This window comes from Carica papaya, chromosome 6 (assembly GCF_054855325.1).
Source record: "Carica papaya isolate Zhongbai chromosome 6, ASM5485532v1, whole genome shotgun sequence".
NCBI classification, from domain to species: domain Eukaryota; kingdom Viridiplantae; phylum Streptophyta; class Magnoliopsida; order Brassicales; family Caricaceae; genus Carica; species Carica papaya.
The window spans coordinates 16,927,736-16,943,386 of record NC_142314.1 but is presented as its reverse complement, the minus strand read 5'-3'; the positions used below and the strand labels follow the sequence as shown (position 1 = coordinate 16,943,386).

The following is a 15,651-nucleotide window of genomic DNA, read 5'->3' as shown; positions in this document are numbered from 1 at the left end:
CGTCCCATCCACGCGCACGACACCGAGTCAATCCTGTGCGCATCTCGTCTCACGCAAGCAGGTCATCTGCACGTCACCTCGCGCACGGACAGGCAGCACACACTGTGCAACCTCGTCCGTGTAGTAAGCTTGCGCAAATAGGGCCTAGCGGGCCTGGGGCTTGCATGCAGTAGGCCTGTGTGCATGGCAGGTTAGCCCATGCGACTACAGGGTAGCCCTGCAGTACATTAGGCGGGTGAGGCCATTGTTACCTCGGGTAGTGTGCCATTGCCCACCTTAGGCAGCGTGCCGCCAATCCTGGCACCGTCGCCAGTTGAGGAGGTGTTTCTGTCCGTTTTCGTGTTGAGCATCTTTTTTTTCTCTCTCTCTCTCTTTTCACCGAATTTTGCTACTTGGCGCAAATCCAACGACTCTTTTTTTCTCTCTCTCTCTCTCATTTTCTCCACACTTCCATTCTTCCACCTTTCAAGAATTAGAGAGAGAGAGATATAGAAAGTGATCTAGAGAGAGAAAGAGAGAAAGAAAAGAAGAACAGTGTAGAAGAGATTATCAAGATTTTGGTAAGAAATTTAGTATTTCTTTAGACGTCGTAAGAAGAAATTTTTAGACAAAAAGAAAAGATTAAATTGATAAATTTGTGATTTTGCCTTTTTTTTGCATGCCTTGTATTGGTAGGCTTAATAAGTTAAATTGTTGTTGATTTCAAGCATGATATATAAATGATAGACACTCGATGATTTGCATGTAATTATAATAATATAAAATCGGTAAAGGTATTTGAAAAATAAAAAAAAAAACAAAAAAAAGGTAGAATGAAGCATGATTGGTCTGAAATATGTATCTGTATTGACATGCATAATGCATCAAGTATTTTTTTACTTTTTATCTTTGAGAGATATTTGTTCCCCTATCTCCATCCAGGATATTTATTTTCTCTCTCCCATATCTGGTCTGAAAAGACGTATAATTTTTCAAAATAAAATTAAAATTACGAATTTAAATTTACGAATTATAATTTAAAATTACGAGATAATTTAAAGAGTTCAAGCGGCCTTAGAGCCTGAATAAATGGGGGTTTCCAAATGAAATTTAGTGCGAAGTTTAGTGGTGTGTTACATCCCTCACACCTTAGAAAATTTGGTCCTCCAAATTTGTCATGAATAGGTCTTGGAATTTCTCTCTCATATCGCTCTCCAACTCCCATGTAGCCTCTTCTGGAGTGTGGTATTACCACTGCACCTTCACCATGGGGATCCTCTTGTTGCATAACACCTTATCGGTCTAACCAAAAATTTATGCAGGGAGTTCCTCATACATTATATCAGTTTGCACCTGTGTCTCATCATGAGTAATGATATGAAAAGGGTTAGGGTGGTACCTTTTAAGCATGGAGACATAGAAATCATCATGTAGACCCGCACAATTTCGAGGCAGAGGAAGGCAGTACGCCATGGGTCCAACACGCTACACAATCTGAAAAAGTCTCACATAACAGGAGCTCAACTATCCTCTTTTTTCGAACCGCATTTTTTTTTATAGGGAAAAACCTTGAGAAAGACTTGATCACCAACGACAAATTCGAAAAGTCTTCTACGATTATCAGCGTAACTCTTCTGGTAACTTTGGATGGTAGCTAAGTTCCTACAGATGATAGCGATCTTCTCGATAATCTCCTAGATGAAGTCTGATCCTAAACGATGCTGATTTCCAACTTCAATCCAGTAAGTGAGAGAACGATAGGGCATACCATACAAGGCTTCATACGGAGTCACGCCGATGTTGGAATGATAACTGTTATTATAAGTAAATTCACACAGGAGAAGATACTCATACTAGTTATTGCCAAAGTCAAGGACACAAGCATGCAACATATCTCCTAATGTCTGGGTAATGCATTCAGACTAACCATCAATTTGGGAATGATAAGCAGTCTTGAAGTACAATCAAAACCCAAGCGTTTCTTGGAAGCTATCCCAAAAGTGGGAGGTGAATCGAGGATCTCGATCGGATACAATGGATGAGGGACCGTCATGGAGTCGAACAATTTCATCAACATACAGGCGGGCTAATTTGCTGGTGGAGTCAGGGGTTCTAATGGGTAAAAAGTGGGTGGTCTTGGTTAGTCTGTCAACGATGACCTAAATAGTATTACAGCTAGAACAGGTCCTGGGTAGACCAGTGACAAAATCCATGATTATATGCTCCCACTTCAATTTCGGAATCGGGAGACCCTATAACAAACCGTCGGGTCTCTGGTTTTCTGCCTCAACTTATTGGCAAGTAAGGCATCGAGAGACATAGTCGACAATGTCTTTTTTCATTACCGACCACCAGTATTGGCGCTTCAAGTTCCGGTACATCTTGGTACTTCTAGAGTGGATGGATAATTTGGAGGCATAAGCAACCTTGAGAACATCCATCCTGATAGTGACAAAGACCCAAATACGGTCCCAAAATCTGCACAACCCATCATTAGAAAGCTTGAAATCAGAAAACTCGTCAGAAGTGAACTTACTCAAATTTAGTGATTTCTGATATGTGGACTGAGCTTCCTAAATCTTCATAAAAAAGATCAGGCAAAGCTCGGATTTGAGCGAGACAGGCAACATTTCCATAGTGGTGGAGGCGAAGTGCTTGCATAATATCAACTAGTTTCTAACTGGAGGCCATTGTTTGTGTGACATCCTTAATGCAAATTAAGGCATAAGGGTGCCAGATACAGAAACAGATTATGAGTGCAAGATAAAAATTGTATGCAGCATAGTAATTATTATAAATTTCTTATCAAAATATATGAGTTCCAATTACACATATATATAACTGAGGCAAGAAGTGGCAACAAAATATAAAATATAAAAATACAAAAGGGTCACTTCTTTCACAATCCGATTGGACTCATTAGAGTGTGGGACAAGTCATGCACTTAAGTTTTATGGATCCACGAGATCCTCACAGACTTCAAGGGATAGGTCAGCAATCGGTTCCTCATTATGATCCTCATCTAGGGGGGTATAGAAAGGGTGAGTTCATAACTTAATAAGGAATATAATATTTAAATAATATCGTAAGATTTTAAAAGTAAATAATTATGTCATTAATACTTACCATCGAGGCACGTCAGGGAGAAAATCAAATAAATCATCAAATGTTCATAGTTTCGTGTCATGCTTCACAGTCGTTCTGACTTCCATCTCTAAGAGCAAATACAGATTTTTGACTACCCATGTGGAATGATCATATCAGATATATAACGACAATTTATTTAAGCACATTTTCAACTTGCCAAACCATGGTACAATATATGACTACAGCCGTACCAACCACAGTGGTCCTATTAAATATTCTATAGCCACAGTAGTACTTAACCAAAGGTTATCCCTAACAGATATTTACGTCACTGCTCTCGTCAGAGGGTACGTTGTCATCTATAGGAGCAGTCCTCTCACGCATTTGTAGACCAAATGGGGGAGGGAAAAACATAAACTCCTCAGAGATAAAAAGCTTAACGAGATACTTAATGCATTATGCATGTCAATATAGATACATTTATTTTTAGACCATTTCAGGCTTATTCCCTTTCTCTTTTTCTTTTTTTTTTTAATATATTTTTCAGATAATTATCATCAGATTCATGTTATTTAATTTACATGTAAATCATCAAGTGCGTATAAAATCACATAGCATGCTTAAAATCAACAATAAATCACTTTATTGGAATTATTAAACATAAATAATGCAAAACACAAAACACATACTTCATAATTTTTTATTTTCTAGAAATACTTCTTAAGATATTTAAGGAAATACTAAATTGCTTACTGAAATCTTAAGGTTTTCCTACACTTTTCTTCTTCTTTTCATTTCTTTCTCTCTCTAGATCACTCCATCTCTCACTAAGCTCTTGGAGGACGAAAGAATGAAATGGAAGTGATGAGGAAAATGGAAGAAAGTGGTCCTTATTTATAGAAAATGGGGACCGTTGGATTTGTGCCAAGTGGTGAAGTCTGGTGAGCAGAGAGAAAGTTGAGTGATTTGACGTGACGCAATGATGGCACAAAAAATGGAGAAAGAATCCTCAACCGACAGTGTCTCTCTACCAAAGGCGATGGCGGCACACCGCCTAAGGTGGCACACAATGTCCAAGAGGCGACGACACACTGCCTGAGGCAGCAGTGTGCCTCCCCAGGCCGACCGTGCATAAAGTCTGCGTGCAGGCTTACTACGTGGATAGTGCACGCACAAGGCACACAATACCTTGCCCTATCCGCACGCAGATGGGACATTTGCACAGTGCGCACACCTTGTGGTGGCTGTGCGTGCACACACGCACACAAAGTGAGATGCTCGGGTGGGTTAGTATTTCCCGTGAGTATTTTCCCGCAGGATTTTGCCCATTTTTTCTGTCTTTTTCATGAAAATCATTTTTAATAAAAAAATAATAGTAAATAAAATTAAATAAAAATAAATAAAATAATAGAATCAGAATAAATTAAAATTACGAAACACGATATAAAACTACGAGATAAATTTAAATGAGTTCAAGTAAAAATTTAGCGCGATTGTGAGGGGGATGTTACATCACCCCCCAAACCTTAAAAAATTTGGTCTCCTAAATGTTTTTTGAATAACTTTAAGAACTTTTCTCTTATCTCGCCCTCCAACTCCCACATTGTCTCTTCCGGAGTGTCGTGCTGCCACTGCACCTTCACTGTGGGGATCATCTTGTGGTGTAAAACTTTATCAGTCTAACCAGGAATTTCTGCAAGGAGTTCCTTGTAAGTCATATCGGTTGTACCTGCATCTCATCATGACGAATGATATAAGAAGGGTCAAGGTGGTACCTTTTGACCATGGAGACGTGGAAAACATCATGTAGACCCACAAACTCTCGAGGCACAGTAAGACAGTACGCTACAGGTCCAATACACTCCACGATCTGAAAATGTCCCACATAACTGGGGCTCCACTTTCCTCTTTTTTTGAACCGTATTTTTCCTTTGTAAGAGGAAATCTTGAGGAAGATTTTGTCTCCAACAACAAATTCTAGAGTTCTTCTACGATCATCAACATAACTCTTCTGCCAACTCTAGGCAGTAGCTAAGTTCCTATGGATGATTACAACCTTCTCAATAGTCTCTTGGATCAAGTCTGGTCCCAAATGACGCTGGTTTCCAACTTTGCTCCAGCAAGTGGAAGAATGATAGGGCGTACCGTACTAGGCTTCATACAGAATCATGCCGATGTTGGAGTGATAACTGTTATTATGATCAAATTCACACAAGGGAAGATACTCATACTAGTTATCGCCAAAGTTGAGGATGCAAGCATGCAACATGTCTTCCAACGTTTGGACAGTGCATTCAGACTAACCATCGGTTCAGGGATGATAAGTAATGTTGAAGTACAATCCAAACCCAAGCACTTCTTGAAAGCTGTCCCAAAAGTAGGAGGTGAATTGAGGATTTTGATTGGATATAATAGATGAGGAAACACCATGGAGTCGAATAATTTCATCAACATAAAGGTGGGCTAATCTGCTGGTGGAGTCAGTAATCTTGATGGGTAAGAAATGGGCAGTCTTGGTTAGTTTGTCAATGATGACCCAAATAGCCTTACGACTAGAATAGGTCTTGGGTAGGCCGATGATAAAATCCTTGGTTACATTCTCCTACTTCCATTCTAGGATCAGGAGTTCCTAAACCAAACCGTCGGGTCTCTGGTGTTCAGCCTTAATTCACTGGCAAATAAGTCATCAGAAGACGTAATCAATAATGTCTTTCTTCATTCCCGACCACCAATATTGACGCTTTAGATCCCGATACATCTTGGTACTCCCAAGGTGGATGGATAATTTAGAGGCATGGGAAGCCTTTAGAACATTTGTCCTGACAGCAACAGGGACCCAAATTCAGTCCTGAAATCTACACAACCCATCATCTGAGAGTCTGAAATTAGAAAACTCATTAAAAGAGAACTTAAATTTTGGTGATTTCTTAATCTGTGGACTGAGCTTCCCAAATCTTCATGAAAAGATAAGTCAAAGCTTGGATCTGAGCGAGATAGGCACCATTGCCATAGTGGTTGAGGCAGAGTGCCTGCATAGCATCTACTAACTTCCAACTAGAGGCCATGGTTTGGGCCAACACAGTTGACTTCTTTTGGCTAAGTGCATCAACGACTACATTTTCTCTACTGGGATGGTAAATGATCTTATAGTCGTAGTCCTTAAGGAGGTCCATCCTAAATCTCTGTCTCATGTTCAACTCCCTCTACAAAAAAAATATACTTTAAACTTTTGTGGTCAGTATAAATTTCAAAGGTCTGACCAAACAGGTAATGAAGTTATATCTTCAAGGTAAGGATAAGGGCCGCCAGCTCCAAGTTGTGAGTAGGGTAGTTTCGCTCATGGGGTTTCAACTCTCTAGATCCATAAGTGACAACTCTATAATGCTACATCAAAATGCATCCCAAACCAATATGAGATGCATCACATTAAACCTAAAATCTTACAATGTTGTTAGGGAGGATCAACACCGGAGCAGAGGTAAGATGATGCTTCAATCCTATAAAGCTTTCATCACATTCGTAATCCCATACATAAGGTATGCCCTTTCGAGTGAGTCGAGTCAATGATGTATCAATCTTAGAAAATTTATTGATGAATCATCGGTAATAACCTGCCAAGCCAAGAAAACTACGTACCTCAGCTACATTAGTGGGCGAGTTCTAATTGATCACCATTTCAACCTTCGCCGGATCCACAGAAACTCTTTCACTTGAAATCACATAACCAAGAAACAAAACTTGATCCAACCAAAATGAGCATTTGCTAAGTTTAGCAAACAGTTGGTTCCAACTAAGTGTCCTCAATACTTCAGACAAGTGAACTGCATGTTCCTCCAGACTCTTGGAGTACACTAAGATGTCATCAATGAATACGATGATGTATTGATCTAGTGCATGCTGAAAAACCCTATTCATGAGATCCATGAAGGCAGCAGGGGCATTAGTTAACCTGAATGGTATCACCTTGAACTTGTATAGGTCATATCTATATTGAAAAATGATCTTTGAAATATCTTCTTCTTTGACTCTCAGCTGGTAGTATCCCAATCTAAGGTTAATTTTGGATAAGACTGTGACTCCTTGCAACTGATCAAAGAAATCTTCGATACGAGGTAGAGGATACTTGCTTTTTATTGTTACTCAGTGGAGTTCTCAGTAGTCTACGCATAGTTTGAGGGACCCATCTTTCTTTTTCATAAATAACACTAGAGTTCCCCAAGGGGAGTGAGGATGGTGAATAAACTTCTGGCCAAGAAGCTCAAAAAATTGGTCTTCTAGTTCTATGAGCTCAGCACGACTCATGTGATAGGTAGGTTTCGAGATTGGTTGGATTCTAGGAAGCAGTTCGATAGAAAACTCTATCCCTCATGGGGGAGGTAAACCAGGTAATTTGATTGGAAACACTCCTAAAAAGTTGCAAATAATGGGAATAAAATACACAGTAGGATGAAAATTCATATTCCTATTTATTCAATTATTAGAGTATAAAAATAGAGTTTATTTCTTTTTCGAAGTTCGCAAGGTTATAACTTTATTTTCAGAATTAATAATTGTCCTATATTTTTCTAACCAATCAATTCCTAGAATAACGTCAAACTCTAAGAAATCTAAAAGCACTAAGTCTATAAATACTTATATTTTTGAAGATTTTATCTTGAAAATTTTTATACATGTAGCGAGCTTCTAATAATCCCCTAGAGGGAGTCTCTATAGTTAATATTTCTTTTAAAGGTTCAGACCTAATATCTAATTTACAAGCAAATACACAAGAGACAAAAGAATTGGTAGCACCTATATTAATCAAAGCTTTGGCAAAAGTATCATGCATAGAAAGCATACCTTGGATAAGGACAGGAGTTAGGAGGGCACCGGGTTCATCAATGTGGTACACACGACCCTGGGCTATAAGTCTGGCCATGTCTTTCGATCTTTGAGTGACAATCCTTTATAAGGTGTTGGGTGCTTCTACCCCGATAACAAACGTGATTGATACGCTGACAGGGTAATTCACCATGCAAATGATCGCAATGATGACATGGTTGGGAAGGTTGGGCAGGCTATTCAGTAGGTGGAGGTAGAGCAGGGAAAAGAGCAACTCAGTTTCATTTATCAAGGTGGCTATTTACTGGGTCGGACAATCTTTTTCTGGGTTGTTGGGGTTATTGTTATTGGGTACGAACATAGGCAGTGCGTTGGTACCTGACCAAGATTAGGTCTTTGGCTAACTGAGCAAGTTCTAGCACCTTGACATATGAGCTGGGCCTCAGCATTGCAACGCGATCATAGATATCAGCACAAAGGCTTTTTAGAAACTTCCTAGTTTTATGATTTTTGGGGTGGACCATTAGAGGAGAAAACTTAGACAGTTGGACAAATCAAGTTGTATATTAGGCAACCGTCAGATTTCCTTGGCAGAGATCTTGAAATTCCTCCTTCTTCTCTCAGACATAAGTTTCTTTTAAAGGTTTAAACCCAATATCTAATTTACAAATAAATGCATAAGAGATAAAAGAATGGGTAGCACTTGTATCGGTCAAAGCTCTGGCAAAAGTATCATAGATAGAAAGCATACCCTGGATAAGGACAAGAGTGGAGAGGGCACCGGGCTCATTGAAGTGATACACATAACCTTGGGCTACAGGTCTGGTCACATCCTTCGGCCGTTGAGGCCAGTTTTTTATAAGGTGTTAGGTGCTTCCGTACTGATAATAGGTGGCTACTTACTAAGTAATTCACCATTCAAATTACCATAATACTGACATGGTTGAAAAGGTTGGGCAGGCTGTTGAGTAGGTGAAGACAGAGCATGGGAGGGGCAAATCTGGTTCGTTTATCGAGATAACTACTTACTGGGTCGGGTAGTCTTCTTCTGGGTTATTAGGGTTGGTGTTGTTGTTGCTGGGTACGGACTTGGGCAATGCATAGTGCCTAACTAAGATAAGGTCTTTGGCCAACTGAGTATGTTTTAGCACATCAACATACGAGCCAGTTCTCAACATCGCGATGCAATTATAGATATCAGCACAAAGGCCTTTCAAAAGCTTCCTAACTTTACAATTTTTGGGGGTGACTATTAGAGAAGCAAACTTAGACATTTGGATAAATCGGACTATATATTGGGCAACCGTCAGATTTCCTTTACAGAGGTCCTGAAATTCCTCCTCCTTCTTCTCTCGAACATAGGTTGGAAAAAAGTTATCAAAGAACCATTCATGAAAACTTCCCAGGTGGTAGGGGTAGGTAGGACTTCCTTCTTAAATCACCACCAGTGTCCTGCTTCACTGGTCAGCATAAAGGCTGCTAAGGGGACTTTCTGTTCCTCAGTTAGATCTAGAACAGATAAAAGCTTCTCTATCTAGAGGATCCAGGTTTTAGCTACTAAGGGGTTAGAGCCACTTTCGAAGAGTAGCGAATTAAGCTTCCTAAACTCTGTTATGTTATGAGAGATAGAACTTTCAACTATATGGTATTATGGCGCAGGGTGTTGACAATGGTTGGCTTAGTTTTGTCCTACAGCTACAGTTAGTAGGATAGCTCAGAAGATTTTGGTAAACTCGGCCCTGCTCGAATGATCCTGGGCCTCAAGTTTTTCAATTCGCTCTACAGAAGGTCTCCCTCATGTCGTTCCTATAAAAGAAAATGAAGACATGAGCTGGCGGTTTAGTTTTAGAAAAGATTACTTATTTTTCTAGATAACCTAAGGGTTTCTATCTATACCCTCAGTTGTAAGGGATTTGGTATGCGTAACTGCTTTGATACCATCTGTGACATCCCAAATACTAATTAAGGCATAAGTGTGCTAGATATAGAAGCAGATTACGAGTACATAATAAATAAATATATGCAGCGGAGAAAATTATTACAAATCCCTTACCAAAATATATGAGTTTCAATTGCACAAATATAACTGAGGTCAGAAGTGATAACAAAATACAAAATATCAAAATACAAAAAGAGTCATTTCTTTCATTATGTGAATGGACTCATCAGAGTGCGAGACAGGTCATGAAATCAAGGTTTGTGGATCCACGGGATCCTCATAAACTTCAAGGGTAGATCAGTAATCGGTTCCTCACTATTTTTCTCATCTGAGGGGGACATAGAAAGGGGTGAGTTCCATATACTCAGTAAGAAAAATAGTATTTAAATAGTATTGTAAGATTTTAAACATGAATAATTATATCATCAATACTTATCATCAGGGGTCACGTCAGGATCTTTTCTTACTTTATGAAAAATAATTTATTCATTAAAGAAAATATCATATCCATCATTTCATAGTCACAACAATTAAATCAATCATGGTAAAAATAGAAAAAATTAAATAAATCATAAAATACTCAAATTTTCGTATCATACTTCATGAAGTCGTTCCGACTTCTATCTATTGAGGGCATATATGGATTTTCGATTACCCAAGTGGAATGACCAGATCATATATATAATGACAATTTGCTCATGGCATATTTTTAGCTTGCCAAACCATGACACGATCTATGATCACAACCGTGTCAACTACAGTAGTCCTATCAGATAGTCTATAGCCACGGCAGTACTTAGCCAAATGTGATCCCTAACAGATAATTCGCGTCAACACTCTTGTCAGATAGTACCCCATCATCTATAGGGAGGGGTCATCTCACGTCTTTCTAAACCAGATAGGGGAGGGAAAAACATAAATCTCTTAGAGATAGAAAGCTTAACGAGATACTTGATGCATTATGCATGTCAATACAGATACATATTTTTTATACCATTTCATGTTCAATCTCCTTTACCTGTTTTAGAAAATTATCACCAAATTCATGTTAGTTAAATCACATGCAAATCACCAAATGCCTATATAATCTTATAACATGCTTTATCAAGTAAAATTCACTTTATTTGAACAATTGAACATAAAACATGCAAATCATAAATTTCACGCTTAATAGTTTTAATTTCTAGAAATTTCCCTTCAGATGTCTAAGAAAATACTAAATTTCTTACCAAAACTTTAAAGTTTTCCTACACCTTTCTTCATTTTCTCATTTCCTTCTCTCTCTAGATCATTCCCTCTCTCTTTAAGCTCTTGAAGAACTAAAGAATGAAATGGAAGTGACGAAAAAAATGGAAGAGATGCGTCCCTATTTATAGAAAATGGGGATCGTCAGATTTGCGCTAAGTGGCAAAATCTTGTGAGGAGAGAGAAAGTTGATGTGAAAAGAGTGATGTTATGCGACGCGATAGCGGCACAAAAAATAGAGGAAGAACCTCTCAACCGGCCGTGACACACTGCCCATGGCCGCTGATAACGCTCAAGGGGCAGCAACACACTGCCCGAGGCAGCAGCATGCCTCCCCAAGTCGGTCGCGCGTTGCAAGTCTAGCATACAGGCGTGCCGACCTATCCTGCCCCTCGCAGGCCTACTGTGCTAATGGTGCGCGCATAGGGCGCACGGTGCCGCGTGATGGGACGTGCGCATGCACGTGCACACAGCGCTGCGTAATGGGACGTGTGCACGCATGTGCACACGGCGCACGATGCCCGCGCGCATGGGTTTTTCCCGCGAGATTTACCTCTTTTTCTGTCTTTTCTCCTAAAAATTATTTTTTAAAAAAAATAACAAAATCATAAAATATAATTTTTTAAAAATAAAATTAAAATTATGAATTTAAATTTACGAATTACAATATAAAAATTACAAGGTAATTTAAAGAGTTCAAGTAGTCTTAGAGCCCGAATAAATAAGAGTTTTCAAATACAAATTTAGCGCGAAGGTTAGCGGTGTGTTACACAGCCAATATGTTTTTCGATGTTGATGATATCTGCTTTTGATTAAAACAGCTCTCAGGAAAAAATTCTAGCGATTACTTTCAGAGGAGGCTACATAGGCACCATGTAAGGGGGGTATTTAGTTTCTTCACTATTTAATTTTATTTTCCTGAGCATAATGTGTTTGTAAACTGAGAGAACACTGTTTGAAATAAGTTTAGAGGAATTTGGTCTTTAGGGTTTAAATTGTCATTTTTTTTAATTTATCTCTTGTTTTTTATACACTAAAGGGCTAAGCTTTCCACCATAAGTAGTTCATGAAGCATGATGGAATTGAGATTTTATCCTGACAAAATTGTAGTATTTTAAAAAAAAAATATGATATGTTTGCAAATAATAATTAGATTAATTAGCAATTATTTCCCTTAGCTTAATCGATTAAGGACCATTGCATAGGAACCTAATTTAAGGCATTACACTTGTGACAGAAAATTTGAGTTTGATTCTACCTTTTAACTAGTCATAAATTAAGGTTTAAGGGAATAAGATAAATTAGTTAACATGTGACGGTTGAGATAGAGTGTAAAATGCACTCACTAGAGAAAAAGTAATAATAATAATACAATAATAAATACTTTAAGTAAAATGGTGAGATGGAACGTAAAACACACTCACTCGTGAAAATATATTTGAGGCAAAAGTGTGAGATGGAGCGTAAAACTCAAAAGAAAAAAAAAGTAAAAATATATATATGTGTATATATATATATAGACATATAGTAAAAAGTGTTAAGTTCTCTACCTTCGTTGAATTAGCAAAAATGTAAGGTTAAACAAAATATAATTTATGAATCAAGAGTAGAGACTTAGAGATGGAACTTATGTATTGTAATTATACAAATTTTGTTTAGTAGTATTGTAACACCCAAGTGTTATTATTTTTATTTTTTAATTATTTGAATTTTTTAGATTTTTACTTAATTTAATTTGATTTAATTTAATTTAATTTCATGAAAATAAAAATAAAAATAATGATAAAATTGGGTAAAATGGGTGAATATTTAGATTCTGGGGGTGTTTTTGAAAAGAAAATCAGAAACCAGGGGTCAAAACACAATTTAGAAAAGTTGTTCCACGTCAGCACCTATGTCAGCAGCCACGTCAGCGGTCCGGTCAGCAGCCCCGGCCAACCAGGACATGCCGCGTGGCAAGGAAACGCTGACCAGGGGACGGGCCACATGGGCGATCCGCGTGAGCGCGATCGAACGACCCAGATCCGTTCCCGCGCGCACGGACGGCCCAGATCCAACGTGCGCACGGACGGTCCAGATTCACGCACACAGACGGCCCAGATTCAATCAAGCACGGACGGCCCAGATTGCATCGTGATGGACGGCCCAGATTTAATCTTGATGGACGGTTGAGATTAAAAGGCAAAGGGTATAAATAACCCCACCCACACCTGACCACAAAAACCCTAGCCGCCAGTGCTTCGCCGGAGAAGAAGAACCAGACGACGGAGGAGCCAGCCGCCGCCACCCGCCGCCGAACCGGGAAAGTTTTCGATCGTCGATCGAGTTAAATTTTCTCTCCTAGCTCGTTTTTCGATGCTGAGTCCGCCTATGGCCAAACCGGAGCCAAACCACCGGCCAAACGATCGAAAAACCTTGTCGAAGCCAAGCGGCGCCGCGGCGACCCTCCTCTGTTTTTGCCTCCGATGAGGCCCTTCCCGGCCTCCATTCGATGCAAATTTTATACCACTATGATCACCGTTCTTTTCTCTACAGGTTGATCAGAGCCAAATATCAAAACGCGACTCACGCTGGAATAGCCACCGTACCCGAGAGCACCGCTGCCGGTAAGTTTTCGTTTTTCGTGATTATTTGGCCCACCGAGGGCCCTAGGGTTGTTTTATCGCAGGGACCGATGCAAGTGTGGTCGAATTCAGCTGAAAACGGCCAACCCGAGGTGAATCGCCGCCGCAAGCGGCGGCGCCCTCGTCGGAGCACGGCGGAGCCACCGTGCCAAAATTCTGATATTGGCCAAAAGGGACCCTAGGTCTGATTTGGGATTTTTTTGGGACACGTGCAGGTACCAGTAGTGCATTTCAGTTTTCTGGAAAAAATTCAGGAAAATTAGGGACAGCCTGTAGGCACACTGTAGAGTCGAATTCAGACCCCAAAATAGGTAAGGACCCCTCACCCTATTTCCTATCACGGTATTAAAGCTAAATGAATAATTAAACTGTACTTTGTGACTTTATAGATGTATAATTGATTAAGGTTGCCAATGGAGCCCGAGTCTGACACAGTGTTGGTCTGTTACTATTTGATCTATTTTTCAATATTAAATGCAGCATGATGTCTGATGTATTTATTTTATGGTCTCGTATACATGAATCATGGTTTCTTTTATTATGGTTGATATTATGATTGAGCCGATACTGTGTTGTCTTGTTTGGTGTCAATTACTGGTTTACATGTTGTGTATGATTGGATTATTGAGACCAAGGAAAAGGGCAAAAAGGTTATGTGAATTGATAATGGGATAATGTGGACAGCATGACTAGATATCCTGGGAGATGGTGGATGAACCAGGTCCGTAGGGAACCCTACCGGGAACGTGGTCTCTTATACCGAACGGGGTATGGGGACGGCCCGTTTCACCCTCATACCGGATGGGGTATGGAGGTTTATGGTTTGGCGCCCATACCGAACGGGGTATGGGGACGGGCCTGGAATCAGGTTATTAATGTTAATGGTTCACGGGTAGCGGGGACCCCCTATAGATCTCCATGGATACTAGTAGGCTGGTAAAAGAGGAAAATATGTTGTTTAACGATTGAAATGCAAAGGCGTGGTAAGTGTTATGTTATACAGTTTATATGATTTCATGATGATGATAATGTTATTGCTTTCATATGTCGTTTTCATGGATCTCACAGAGGTAAGTAAACAGTAAAGGTTTTTATATTAATAAACGAGTTCGTTATAAATTATGCTCAATTGCTCATTTTTGTTTTTTACCCACCTTTACTTCCGTGGCGGTGAGATAGTATAATGTCTTTACTGGGCTGGTGTAGCTCATTCCTTATTTAACCATTTCAGATTAGGAAGACATTGTTCCTGAGCCCGTTCCGCAGGAAGACGGCGAAGGGGACACCTAAAGACTCCATAGTTATATTTACAGTTCTTATCTCGAGTATCTCTTTTAGTTAATTTGTTCTTTCATATTTTGAGTACGTTTTGGTTATTGTGTAAGGGATGTTAATCAAAATTTTTATTACGCTTCCGCATTTGACATTTTTAATACATATATTTCATTTAAATTTCTGGGGCCGTTATAGGTTGTACCAGAGCCGCGTTCCTCAGACCCATCCCTTACACAATATTGCTTAGAGAAATATTCACTGATAAACCGTTACTCAACCATTCTTTATGAAATGCAGGTGCAGAGAGATGAGGAGAGCAAGACCCCCACTAAACCGAGCGGCCCGGGATAATTCACTTCGGGAGGATGTAGACAGGTTATTTTGAGATGATGGAAGGATTCATAGCCGCCCAGCAAGGGCGAGGGGAGAGAATGGAGTTACTCGACCCTCCTCCACTACCGTAGGTTGAGCCTCCGCTACAGCAGGCTGATCCCGAGCCACCTCGGCACGAGCCTACTCCTCCTCAGTACCACCCGGCACCACTGCCACAGTACAACCCAGTGCCCCAGCCACGGTACTACCCAGCACCGCCACAGCACGACCCAGTGCCCCCAGCATATGAGCAAGTGCCACCACAGGACCCCCCAGTCTATCCCCAGCCGGGTCCAGTCCCTCCTCCAT

The 15,651-nt window shown here is 39.9% G+C and overlaps 1 protein-coding gene across 1 annotated transcript; it reads right to left on the bottom strand.

The window, feature by feature from the left end:
- Nucleotides 1-5,752: 5,752 nt before the first annotated feature.
- LOC148253351 (uncharacterized) lies at nt 5,753-15,651 on the bottom strand. Its single transcript, XM_088223334.1, has 4 exons — nt 15,525-15,651; nt 6,739-6,917; nt 6,115-6,269; nt 5,753-5,885 (listed from the first exon to the last, which is right to left on the bottom strand). Exons 1-4 carry the CDS (start codon nt 15,649-15,651, stop codon nt 5,753-5,755), a joined length of 594 nt encoding a protein of 197 aa, XP_088079460.1.